Source organism: Hesperophylax consimilis, chromosome 18 (assembly GCF_061612785.1).
Source record: "Hesperophylax consimilis isolate HC1 chromosome 18, BYU_Hcon_1.0, whole genome shotgun sequence".
Taxonomy (NCBI): Eukaryota; Metazoa; Arthropoda; class Insecta; order Trichoptera; family Limnephilidae; genus Hesperophylax; species Hesperophylax consimilis.
The window spans coordinates 467,231-479,968 of NC_142853.1; the positions used below are offsets into that span (position 1 = coordinate 467,231).

General features: G+C 36.5%; 1 protein-coding gene across 1 annotated transcript; it reads left to right on the forward strand.

The window, feature by feature from the left end:
• The first annotated feature begins 218 nt into the window (after positions 1–218).
• On the forward strand, positions 219–8,285 carry LOC149415207 (uncharacterized). The gene is made up of 7 exons (XM_089642346.1): positions 219–441; positions 525–1,328; positions 2,196–2,364; positions 3,439–3,621; positions 5,503–5,656; positions 7,343–7,489; positions 7,919–8,285. Exons 1-7 carry the CDS (start codon positions 295–297, stop codon positions 8,247–8,249), a joined length of 1,935 nt encoding a protein of 644 aa, XP_089498472.1. The 5' UTR covers positions 219–294; the 3' UTR covers positions 8,250–8,285.
• The last annotated feature ends 4,453 nt before the right edge of the window (positions 8,286–12,738 follow it).

Here is a 12,738-nt window from a genome sequence, read left to right on the forward strand (position 1 = left end):
TAAAGCACTTTTTTCCTAGTTTGCAATAATACATCCTTTCCCACTTTTAATTTTGTAAATATGACAAAAGTTTTTTTTTAAACCAAAGGTAAACCTAACCAAAATATTTTTTTCTCTCTGATCAATTTAGCATTTTGAATCTATGGACTCGACTCGAACTTAAAACTCGATGGCACTGTTCAATTTATGGCACTGTTGAGAGTGGTATATTTATGGCACTGTTGTTGTCATTGCAATTTGCGAATATTAGTGTTATTGGTTGATGAATAGTATTTATACAATATTAATCGCAAAATGGATGTGTCCTCTCAAGAGAGACCTGATCCCAAAGCTTTTTGTAGAACATGTATGGAACGAAATGATAACTCGCCTAGTTGTTTTACCAATTTTGTGACAGTACCTATTATAGCCGAAATGTTACATTCCTGCACTTCTGTCAAGGTAAATAGGCTGCCTTATTCAATAAAATAACAGTTTTTCGCCTTCCGGGATTGTCCTTAAACTTTTCCTTCTTGCCTTTGTAGATCCAGAATGAAGACGGGCTGCCAGAGCAAGTGTGTGATTCTTGTGTCAGAAGTTTGACATCTGCCTTTGATTTCAAGAAGAAATGCGAACAAACAGACGAGGTGTTACGAAAATTGTTCGCATTTTATCATATGAAAGCCGAACCGAATATAGTAATTAAACAAGAACCGGACGAAATAAAAATAGAGCATGATTACCAGGACAACTTCCTAAACGATGAGGACGATGATGACGACTTTCAAGCTTCAGATTACGAGCCGTTGGGAAAGAAAGAAGTCTTCAAAGTTAAAAAGAAAAAGAAAAAACCGTCAGAAAAGGGACATCACCCGTGTAGTATGTGTCACAAAGTATTTCTTAAAGCGAGTAAATTAGAACGGCACACAAAGAGCCACCTGAAAGAAACCAATAAGGACCATCCTTGTGAAGTTTGTGCGCGGGTATTTGACAGGGCGTCCAAATTAGAAAGGCATGTTAAAATTCACAATCCGGAGCTTAAACCGTTTGGGTGTATACATTGTGGTAAGCGGTTCAAGCGAGAGACTCTTCTGTTGAGTCATCTTATCACCCACCCTACCGCCGTGACCCACCCCCCCGCTGTCCCCAATGGGGAGGCGGCAGAAGGGGGGGCCGACGGGGAAATGGACACCTCCCACGAGTCCTTGAAGCAGGAGTGTGTGGATGAGCAGGAAAGACACAGCTGTGCGCAGTGTGACATGGTGTTTGAGACGATGCACTCGCTATCCGCTCACATGAGGAAACACCGGGTGAAAAACAGAATACTCTCCTGTCATATCTGTGGAAAGGTAATCTCAATCTAATCACTATCCAGACCAGTTTCAGTTATTTGACATGTAATTAGTGATGGGTATATCCCTGGAAATTTAGTTTTGGGAAATATTGCTTAAACAGGGAATATTGCGGGAATTTTCATTTGAATGGTGAAATCCACAAGGTATTGTCTCACACAATGAAATTTTATGTTATTTACAAATGTATCATATTAATTAGAGCAGGCTGAGGATAGAATTTTTGGAAATTACCAAGTAGTGCCGAAGATATAAGCTGTCAGAAAATTGATACTTGCAGCCGGCCGATAAGCGCGTGATGTCAAGATACATAGTGACTGGCGCAGCAGTAGTGCCATTCGAATTATGAATTGTGTCTCGTGAGGCATGATTGTATACGTTTTACCCAAGTTCACTTTGACAGCTCATGAGTTTGTCATTTTTGGAGATATCCAAAACTAATTTTATAGTTGTTTAACTCAATCTAATCTTTAATCTCATTCAGAATAACTTTCTTAATAAATAAAGTGTCAAAAAGCGCTGATTCATGAAATGATGGCTAAAACCCCTGACTGGATTTGAATGGTTTTGGTATTTTTATGTCAATCGGTGAACCTTAAAAAAAAGTTTTATTATGAAGTCTTGTGATGTCCCAGTTTGCTTATAAATAACTCTAAAATAGAAAATATGTATCCTAAATTCCAGGTCAACACTATAATTTTCAACTCGCAACGTCTTTTTCGACTTGGAATATGGAGAAATAACTGTAAAAATAATACGTTCAATGTTGTATGTTTTATTAGAGTATTGAAATCTCAAGTGAATCCGAAAGCAGAAAGGGTTGTAAAACTAGTACATTATGTAAAGTATGCTTCAACGATTTAGGTGTTCAAGAAGTCGAGTCACTTGAAGCGGCACGAGCGAACCCACGAGGACAACCGACCCTACAAGTGCTCGCAATGCCCCAAATCCTTCTCCCTCGACCGCCAGCTGGTGGAGCACATCAACAAGCACAAGGGGCTCAAGCCGCACCTCTGTCCCGTCTGCAGCAAAGGTATCCAACCAACTCATTCACTATGATGTGACCCTCCACTTTTCCCACCGAATATAATGAGACTAGTGCAGATCCAGAGATTGTAAGATTTCTGAAGCTGAAAGTATTTATAAAAAACAATAATTGCACCAGTATCGTTGCTTTTCAAAAACAAACATTGTGTAACAACCACTACTTATCCAGCGGGGTAAGTCAATAATAGTCTGTATACTTTTGGATTAAACTGTTTATTCTGCAGTATCTCTCACAGTGTTTTTATAATTCAACCTTCTTCCCTTATCCACTAGCCGGAAGTGTCCATAGATAAGCAAAACATCCCTCTCGAAAAGTCATCTTCTTCTTCTTCTCCTTGACGCACCCCATTCCTGGCCATATGGGTGTTACAATTGTCAATTTTAGAAATTAGAAATAACTTACCTTACGGATGAACACCGTTAGTAAACTTGAAAAATAACGAAACCTGTCAATAATTTAAGTGAAAGAAGTACACATTTTAAATATAGAATTATTAATTAATTGAAATAAAATCATTTTGTTACCTACTTTATTGCTTGTCTGAATTGTCTCCAAAATCTGATTTAATTTTGGAATAAATTCAAAGCAAATCCAAGTTCTTAAGTTCATTGAACCGGAGTTACAGACAGAAACATAACCGAAATTAGTTTTTTTAACATGTTTCAGATCTTTTATTGTGAACACTGCAGAAGTGTCCCAAATGCTCCCCACTGTTCGAAGCTAGTAGGACTATGTGTCAATTTTGGGGTATGTTGTTAGGCTGTAGGGAGTGGGGAAGGGATGGAGATGGGGAAGTACCTGGCTATTCAGATCTGGTTACGACATACTGCAAGAGCCATTTCAAGCAATATTTCAATTTTAGTACAATACTGAGAGTATCTTCTACTCAATCTGATGGGATCCTCTATCGGTGCTAATGTAAAGACTAATTTTTTTGTAAATTATGCTGTTATTTAATGATTCATCCCAACTGTGTAGTCACCTGTAAATGTAGTCTCAGAGCTGAACATGTTATATTATGACTTTCCTAAGGCCGGTGTATGTTATGATACTTTGCAGCGTTTGCGCAGACCAGCACGCTGAATGCGCACCTTCGCGTGCACACGCGGGAGAAACCGTACCTGTGCGCCACTTGCGGCAAGCGCTTCGACAGCAGCACCAACCTCAACCAGCACCTCAAGCGCCACCGCGGAGAGAAGACATTCTACTGCTCCCTGTGCCCCGGCAGATATGTCAGTAAAGGTACAACCACCATCACGCTCATTATTGACATATCACATTGAAAACAAAATTATAAAACATAATCAATTCATAACGTATTATTATTATCATACTTGATTTAGAATTAACTCATTCCAATTCGACTTTAACATTCTTGCGGTTCATAGTTCCCATAGATCATAGAATCAATTCATACCATTTAACTGCACAAACTATGAAAGTGGGCGAGCCAATTAAAGTAATCGTTTGGTGTGTAGGAAGAAACAAAGGCAGCTGTGCATAGATGCGATTTGTAGTAATGTGGGTGACCTATGTTGGCAACACTTTTGTGCCCGGTGTACGAGACAATATACTGACCGTACAATAAGTGTAGATACGAAGGTAGCTGGGTACACTTGTCAGCGTTTTCAGTCTTGGTAGAGGTAGTAGATGTTGTAGAAGTTCGTGGTAGAGTTTAAAGCCACCATCAGAGAGGAATTTATTTCCAGATCTGAACTGACCAAAAGAATTTAATACTTGGCAAAAACTGAATTTACTACTGAATAAAACACTTCAGGAGAGAGGATTCTCTTTCAGAGGTAGTTGTTGAACTGACTTTGTATGGAATTCGGTTCTCTATTTATAGAACGTTTTCAAATCGAACCCTCTCGGAGGCGTTCTATCCTCTTTCGTGAGGAGTAAAGTGGTTAGGTATTTTTCCTCTCTGCAATTATCTTGTTGAGAGGAAAGTTATATTTTAATATGATACCTTTAACCAAGTCAGTTCAATCTACCAAAACCATCTCCCGCAGTCCCGTTTATTTATTTTATAAATAATTATACAAATTTTCATATTGGGTTTGAAGTTAAATATCTTTGGTTTGAACATTTCCCAAAGGGTAACAAATATATTTAGATATAATTATTCATGTTATTGTGTTAGTATATAATCATTTCTTGATGTTGATATTTATTTCGTAGTTATATCTTACATCATTTTCCCGTAAATCCAGTCTGATTAATAATTAATAATAATTAACAATTAATCACATTTGAATCTGTTATCAGTGTTTGATAAGAAAGTCAAGGTGACATGCTGGGCTGTGATTGGTTGGAAACGGCGGCCATCATGGAATTTCATCCGGGGAGTAGTGGAGGGGGTCCTACGTAAATACTGAGTAGCCTTCCTAGCCGCGGTCACTTCGTGGGTTGGTGTGTCCGAGGGAGGTGATGGATGATTATTTTCAGATGTGTTTCAGGTTCTGCTATTATATTGCTATGTAATTATCTTGATTAATCACATATAATACATCATTTGATTGAGTTATTTTGATGTAAAGATCTCCAAATGTGTCGGCGACACGGTATCAAGCGGTTTCGGGGTGTTTTTGTGATTTTGGCGTAAATATGAATTCTCTTGAAATATTCTGGAGGTCTGGATACGTATGATACACCCGGCTTCATGCTAATGCCGGTGGGGAGAGCAAACTTGCTGTTGAACAGAATCAATTTGAATATCAACATAATTTAGCATCAATGAAGCTGGCTTTAAAAGGCAAGCTCTCTTTCTTACCACTCTGTAGTGGTAAGAAAGAGAAATCATATAAACAGTGAGTATCAACTATTATACTAATAGTTGATACCCACTGTTTATATTTATATAATTCTCCTGTAATGTATTTAAAATGAGGTTTTTGTAATAATTTTAAAATAATAAACTGAATTGAACAATAAACAACATTATCATCACAATAAAAATTTTGTTACACATGCACCTTATTCGAGCCATGTTATAAGCCAAGCATTTTGTTTTTTATCAGTATCAATCATTAAACAAATAGATTGTTTCACATTTGAAGAAGAGAAGTACCAGGACAGTATGAGAAATGTGGGTAATATTCACTGTGTGTGTGTGTGTTCCAGGAGAGCTGCAATCGCACATGTCAACGCACACTGGCGCGCGGCCCTTTGTGTGCGACACGTGTGGCTCTGCCTTCACCAAAACCAATTCACTGGCCAAACACAAACTCATCCATCTCGGCATCAAGCCACATGAATGCGACGTCTGCAGCATGAGGTCAGTCTACTACCCTCATCCGTCCTTTACCTTTTAGGCTTAGACTCTCGGTCTGTTTCAAATTTCAATCAAATTGTGATAGCGTCAGCTAAGGCAAAGCAACATGACAGTCTTTTTTTAGTGTCGTTTTTAAGACTATGGCATCCCCAATTGGAAGATAGTGTGGAGGGGAGATAAATACCATTATGCTCGACAACTGATAACAATTTGATCAAAAGCTGAATCTCTTCAAGAATTGGTATCATACCGAGACCGTTTGATGCTTATCAAATCAAGTCCCAACCTCGACTTTTTTTTACAATTTTTGGATGTGATATTACAACTATGTATATAAATTTTGTTATTGTGATTCAAGATTTAAATTACATACAAAATATATTATTCATCAAAAATAACTTTAGTACCAACTATCGCATACATGCACCTATTTCTCGCTTTCACACACTTGGAAAAAAATTCACCACAAATTTCGACATATTTAATATAAGTTTCCCTGTGTTCAAGAGATACCTGAATGACATTTTTATGTAGCATATTTAAAGGGCGATTGCGTATGTTTGTTGTTTTCTTGTAGATATGTTGTGAACTTAAAAAAATTGTTATTTTTGTGTTGATGTTTTAAAAATAAAAACCTTCTGTTGTCATTGTATTATGCAGTAAATTATGTATAATGTAAAAGCCCATCAGGGCGTTTGAATTATTAAATAAAATAAATACATAATTAATGTAATATAACCACTCAAGCGATAGCTATTCACATTTGGGTAGCACCACTAATGCCTCTTAGCGAAACTACCCAAATTTCGGTACATAGTTGTAAGTAGGTGATTATTTTGGAATGACAGCGTCCGAATTTATAATAATAATATTTGGATGATTTTTATAGCGCCGTTGTTGTGAAAAATCACCCCAAGGGCGCAACACAACATATTTCTAAAATTCTCTACCTTATTAACTATATACTAGACCAGTCATTCAGGAAAGTGGTCTATATCGACTTGGACCTGCAGGGAGCCATGAACCATTGGGATGTAAATGGGGGCCCACAAAAGTGGATCCCATTAATTTTATTTATTTTTTCCCATAAATTTATTAATCGACCTAACACAGATAGTACCTATGTAGGTACTTGTGCAGTGGTTTCCTAATTATTATATGTTCATTTCATAAAATTGTGTAAGCAGGATATTCTCTTTGTGGTCGCAGTACCTACCTGTAAAAACTTGCACATTTGATACCAGTAGCAACGCATTGCGCCCATGCACTCAATAGCAACGCTTGTCCAAACTTGTACCGTAGCGCTGTTACCTGTGTCAGCTTCAAAAACACATTTAAGTTGATGAATTTATAAAAAAATCAATATTAGGAAAGCAGTTTGGGGACCTCTGGGACTAGATCCATTATTACAACTTATGGCTTGATTGGATCCACCGGTTTGTCGATCAATAATAAAAAACTATATGTACAATGCATTTGACGAGTGAATGTGATGCTGCATATGTAATGGGAAATCTCTGTTGGTTAATCACTCAAGTTAGGTCACCAGGTGTCAATTAGAATATTAACTAGTAGCATTATCAAATTTTCACATGTTTTTCTGTTTTTTCCATCAGTAATCCATTTAACTGTCAAAAAATAAGACGGGAGTGTCAGTCAAGTAGTGTAAATGTAAAGTGTGTGTTAAAGGTTCAACAGCAAGGACCACCTGAAGAGGCACTACCGCATCCACACGGGCGAGAAGCCGTACAAGTGCGAGTTCTGCGAACGCGCCTTCACGCAGAGCAACGATCTCGTCAAGCACACGCGCTCCCATCTTGGGGACAAGATGTACAAGTCAGTACCAAACACCCACCTCTCTTACTTTAGTAGCTGGTAGAAGCGGTGAAATTATAACTGCCTCTTTTTCCTACAGTTGCATTATGTCTCTCCTGAGGTGACATTTTCCCTAGCTTCCTCAGTAACCTTATACCCATGTGGGTAGTTGCACGGCTCATTTAAGGTTTCAATTAAAAATGTTTTATTTTCTAAATAAGTTTACATATATTATAGAAATCTTACAACAAAGCTATATATAATTCACTTTATTGGCTCACTCTATTGGATAGAACACAATTTACGCTAAATATAAATTGGACACCAAGTCTTAATTCACCAGCCAAGACAGATGAAACACATCAATGATTTTTTTAAACCTGTTTATAAGTACCCATGTATGTATTACCGATGGTACGATGTTGATTGACTTTTATGGTAATGTTTCAGGTGCAGCATCTGTCCGGAGAGTTACCGCTTGAAGACGGAGCTGCGAAAGCATGTATCCGTGCACTTTATGCACCTCAAGGAGCCCGAGGAGGTGGCGGAAGGGCAGCACTTCATGGACCTCAAGGGACCCGAGGACTCCAGTGAGGCCACCTCGCAGCCCCGAGCCCCGGACATGCCGGCCATGAAGAAGGAGCCACTGGAGGGACTGGCTTACCTTCAGCCCTCGCTGCCCGCAGACTTGACGTCCACTATTATCCCCAACTGGCCGCTTAAGGGCTTGGCTGACGTGAAGATGTCTTCAGAAAGCAATGAACACCTGTCTCATCAATAACGTATAGTTACACCGATACACATTGCTATCCTAGCAAAGCAATCAGTGTCCTAACTACTCCATAAATCCTCATGCTCTTCATCAGCACCTACTAAATGACTCATGACAAGCAAATGCATTGTTTTTGTGCTTGTTGAATTTTCATATAGAAATTATAAAGATAATCGGACAGAATATTATATGTATTACCAGTGCGGAATTTATTTTAGAATAAAAATTATTATAATGTGAAATAAAATTTACCTCTTATTTACGACGCATAAATATTTTTTAACATTATATCAAACATCACAAACGCTTCACTATACACACAGCAAAACTGAAAAAAAAACACTAAGAATCGTCAACGTACTTATTTCTTACTAAAAATAAGTAAAAACTAAATAGAGTCAGACACTGCATTAAGCCTTTGACAGATTACGCTATACACATCCACGTTTCTTTGGGAGTTGCCTACGCGGATTATATGTTGAGGCGTTGCACTACGCTATAATCTTTCTCAGGAGAGGGGGTCAGATCAATTGGGGAACTGCCGCAGAATATCATTTCTTTGTATGGGATCTGTCACCTTGACAGATGACAGCTGTGTGATCACGGCGCTCCGTAAATTGATCTGACAGAAGAGGGGGTCTCATCATTTTCAAATATCGCTTGGCTAGCAGGTCACGACGTAACATCGTCGCGACGCCCACACTTATAACACATCATCTGTCAGGTGTGAAAGGTCTGTATGGGATTGTATGGCGAGCGATATGGAGTTATATAAAATGCTTTGATGCGTATAGCGTAATCTCTCTCCCTTTAAAGAAAATAAATTGCAAAACCACCAGCAATTCAGTGTCATTCATAATATTTTTACTGTCACACTTTGTAAAAATATCACTTGCATCGTAAAATGATGATTATTTTACATTCCAATAAAATCGGACTTATTTGAATGAAGATACATTGTCACCCCCTAAAGTCAAACAACATAACGCTTTTGGCTATGAGAATCTATATACCATATCCGAAAATACAATGCTTTGCAATCTGTCAGGACTAGGAAACAAAATTCCATTTTTGCTAAAACATCTTGTGAAAATGTAATTTTAAATGATTTAACCCTTGCCAGTGCTGTCAACTGATTTGGCATGTCTACAATTAATTCATCTCTGTAAATATACTAAACACAGAGTTCATATTTTATTTCTTAAATTTAATAATATATTTATTAAGTTCTGCAAGTATTTTTTAGGCTTTGAAAGACGAAACAGCTGTAACAATAACAAAAACCAAAAAATACTTGCAAAACTTAATAATTATATTATTAAATTTGATGTGTTCCTCAGCAATACATTTATGCACGTAAAGTATATAAGTATGTATTTATCGAACACAACACAAAAAAATGTTTTGTCGAAAAATCATGAAAAAAAAGTCATGTATGCCTGTGGGGAGTGAGTCATGGGAGTGAGCGAGAGGGGTGCGGTAGTGAGCGAAAGGGGTGCAGGATTGTCAGTAGTAACCGAAAGTCTGCCGGCTGTGATAGACTTACCATGCGTTTTATGCATGGTCAATGTTTTTCTCGTTTTCAGCACTATTACATAATGTTGAACTTATGCCCATCCCGTGTGTCCATATGTACCATTAACAAATTCATTTACATAAGTAATAAATGTGAACTATTCATTTTTATCCAACATAAAATGACAAAATCAGCCATACTAATAAAAGTGTGTGTAAATTAAGTTGATAAACAAATGTTTACTGGACATAAATCGTTGTTTATTAGTTGTATACTGTTAAAAATGTACGAACCATTAGCAAAGTTCACCACCAGTTACTTTACAGACTCCTGCCTAGCACCTAGCGGTCAGAGGTAAAACTAGGGCTAACAGATAAAACAGATGTTTTGCCTTATCAATTGGCTTTCTTTGACAGTGTTTGTTTACAATTAGCTTGTCAATGTGTTTTACTTGGTTAGATTATAAAAAGCCTCGCCGACTGGATTCCTTCTTCTTTTCTCCTATAAAATAGTAACAAGCAGTCATTGTGGTCTACAGACCATTAGTAAAATTGTTTTGTCCGGGTCGGGAATAATTTAACTCTTTGTAACATTAAATAAAGTGAAATGCAGTTTTGTGCAGTAAAAACAAAAAAAAAACCATGCGTCTGTTATTGAAGACTTCATCAAGCCCAAACAAATCTTAACATATACAATTTAAAACTTTTATTAGTAAGGCTGTAAATGTTTACCCTGTGCACTAAGTACACAGCACCAGAGATCGAGGGATTTTTTAGTACCTTACGGGTTAATCTTGCCGAATATAGAGCAGGCATAAAGAATATGGCTCCCCGAAGTTATAGAGAGTTGTTACTTTGAATAATAGTGTGGTGTTTTGGTTTAACGGAAGCTTTGGATGTACAGTTAGGTTAGGTTAGGTTGACCCGCTGGGTCCGGTGCCTTGAAGAATTGCATTCCAAGATGAAAATGTGTATTTCTAGTGATAGTGGCATTTAGCTTCATAATATGTAACATGATTTCCATCACAAAGAATATAATATGTCTGTAGATCTGTAAATATATAATATTAAGTGTTTATATTGGAACAATGAATTTATTATTGTAAATAAATATTTTATATTCAATTAAATTTATGGTAGTTATTTTTTATTGTATAGTCTTACCATAATTGCAGGCAACACTATTAATATTTATATTTATAATCATTTGAGTGATTTCCCAACACCAAAACAATATCATTGTGGTTTTAAAGTATAAAAATCAGAGTATTTTAAAGTGGACATAGAAATGTGTACTCTAATATTGTGTATCCCACTTTATTCTTTTCAGTTTTCAGTAAAACAACAAAAAATGTTATTATTGAAGGGTATGTCCTGATATTACATGAGTTTTTTACTCTTGGAGGGCTGATAGGCCGACTCGTGACAGAGGCGCTACTGCATACTCATATCTCGCCCAAACTTGTTCCACTATTATGTTGGTGTAGACCGGATTCAGTAGTTTTAGAGGGAGCATTGGGAGAGTTGAAGGTTAGTTGAGGGGTAAAAAAACGGAACATATTTTTTTGCTCCATATCTCATTTAAATATACTACATCAACCAGAATAAGTTTATAATTCCTAGGGGCCAGTGCCTTGCATTTGCAGTGTTGAAGAATTGTGCCCACGCACGTCACAAAGCACTGCAATTGCAATGTCTACTTTTTCTGGGTTCGTTAAACACAAAAATCAAAATGTCACTTATCAAGTATGGCATTGTATACATGTATACATTGAATATTCTTGCCGGCTCCTATGGGTTAGTAAAAATTCTTTTTTTTTTTTTAAATTGTGAAAATCGACACCTTAGATCAGTTTTTCGATTGCCACAGCTACAAAATTCTATATTCTAAGATTATAATAATCATTATGCAACCCTTTAATAGCCCTGCTATTGATCAGATACCAAAATAAAACTAACAGTGCGTATTTTCCAAAAAAAAATCATCTTTTGCCATTCATGAGTTCATTTTAATTTGACTAGCCAACTATGACTCCTCTTGCAGTAAATGAGTTGTTTTAAAAAATTGCTAATTTAGTGTAGTTTTAAAACAGTAAAATATTTGCTATGTTTTACTTTGACTTCTGAGACACCCTGTATTACGATCCATGTCCTAAAAAAGAAAATCTGTCTGTGTATTAATTTCCAAATAGTATTTTTATAATGTATTTTACATTACGTATATTGAGAAAAGAGTGGACATTGTTCCTGCCATTTTTCCAAAAGATTCAGTTAAAAAAATATTGTCTTGCATATGAATGAATGAACTTATGAATTCTAAGAGTGCATTTAAAATACATTATAATATATTATCGCCACTGTGTATTTATAAGATTTATGTTTTAACACATTTCATGCGAGCCAAAACAAGGGTCCCATTCAAGAAAGTGGATTTTGGTTCAAACAGCCCTATATTTGAAAATAACACAGTATATTTTATGAAATATTTACATAGTAATCACCACATCCCAACTATAAAATTAAAGCCTACTTTTGCAATACAACTTTATAAACTGAAGGTTAAGTCAGTGTTAGGCCATTTAGCGATGTTTTATTTTTTTAAATGTATGAATTTTATTACATTATTAAAAAATAATCCCCTTTTTGCACAATCAACAAGTTTCCGCATCTCCGGTGTGGTAAGTGTAAGGATGTATTACCCATTCTACGGGTTTAAATTTAGTTTCCTTTTGATAAAATATTCTTCCACATAAAAGTTGAAGATGGGAAAGACTTGGTTCACAATTTTAAATACAGATACGTATAGTTGGGACCCTTACAAAGAGATCGATATAAAATATTTGTATAAATTATCGGACAGCAATGCCTTTTCTGCCGTTCAAGTAGGACCGGCGTAAAAGGTAGAACCCTTCCACCAGAAGTGTGTTAATTTTCACAGCACAATTTTTTAAGAAATGAATATTGGATTTAATGTTTTTTGTTA

Bases quoted from the DNA above. Each gene is read 5' to 3' on its own strand.
- LOC149415207 (XM_089642346.1), top strand. From the start codon at position 295: ATGGATGTGTCCTCTCAAGAGAGACCTGATCCCAAAGCTTTTTGTAGA. The intron at 3,622-5,502 runs GTACAACCACCA...TGTGTGTTCCAG, and splicing joins CGGCAGATATGTCAGTAAAG to GAGAGCTGCAATCGCACATG. The intron at 7,490-7,918 runs GTCAGTACCAAA...GTAATGTTTCAG, and splicing joins CTTGGGGACAAGATGTACAA to GTGCAGCATCTGTCCGGAGA.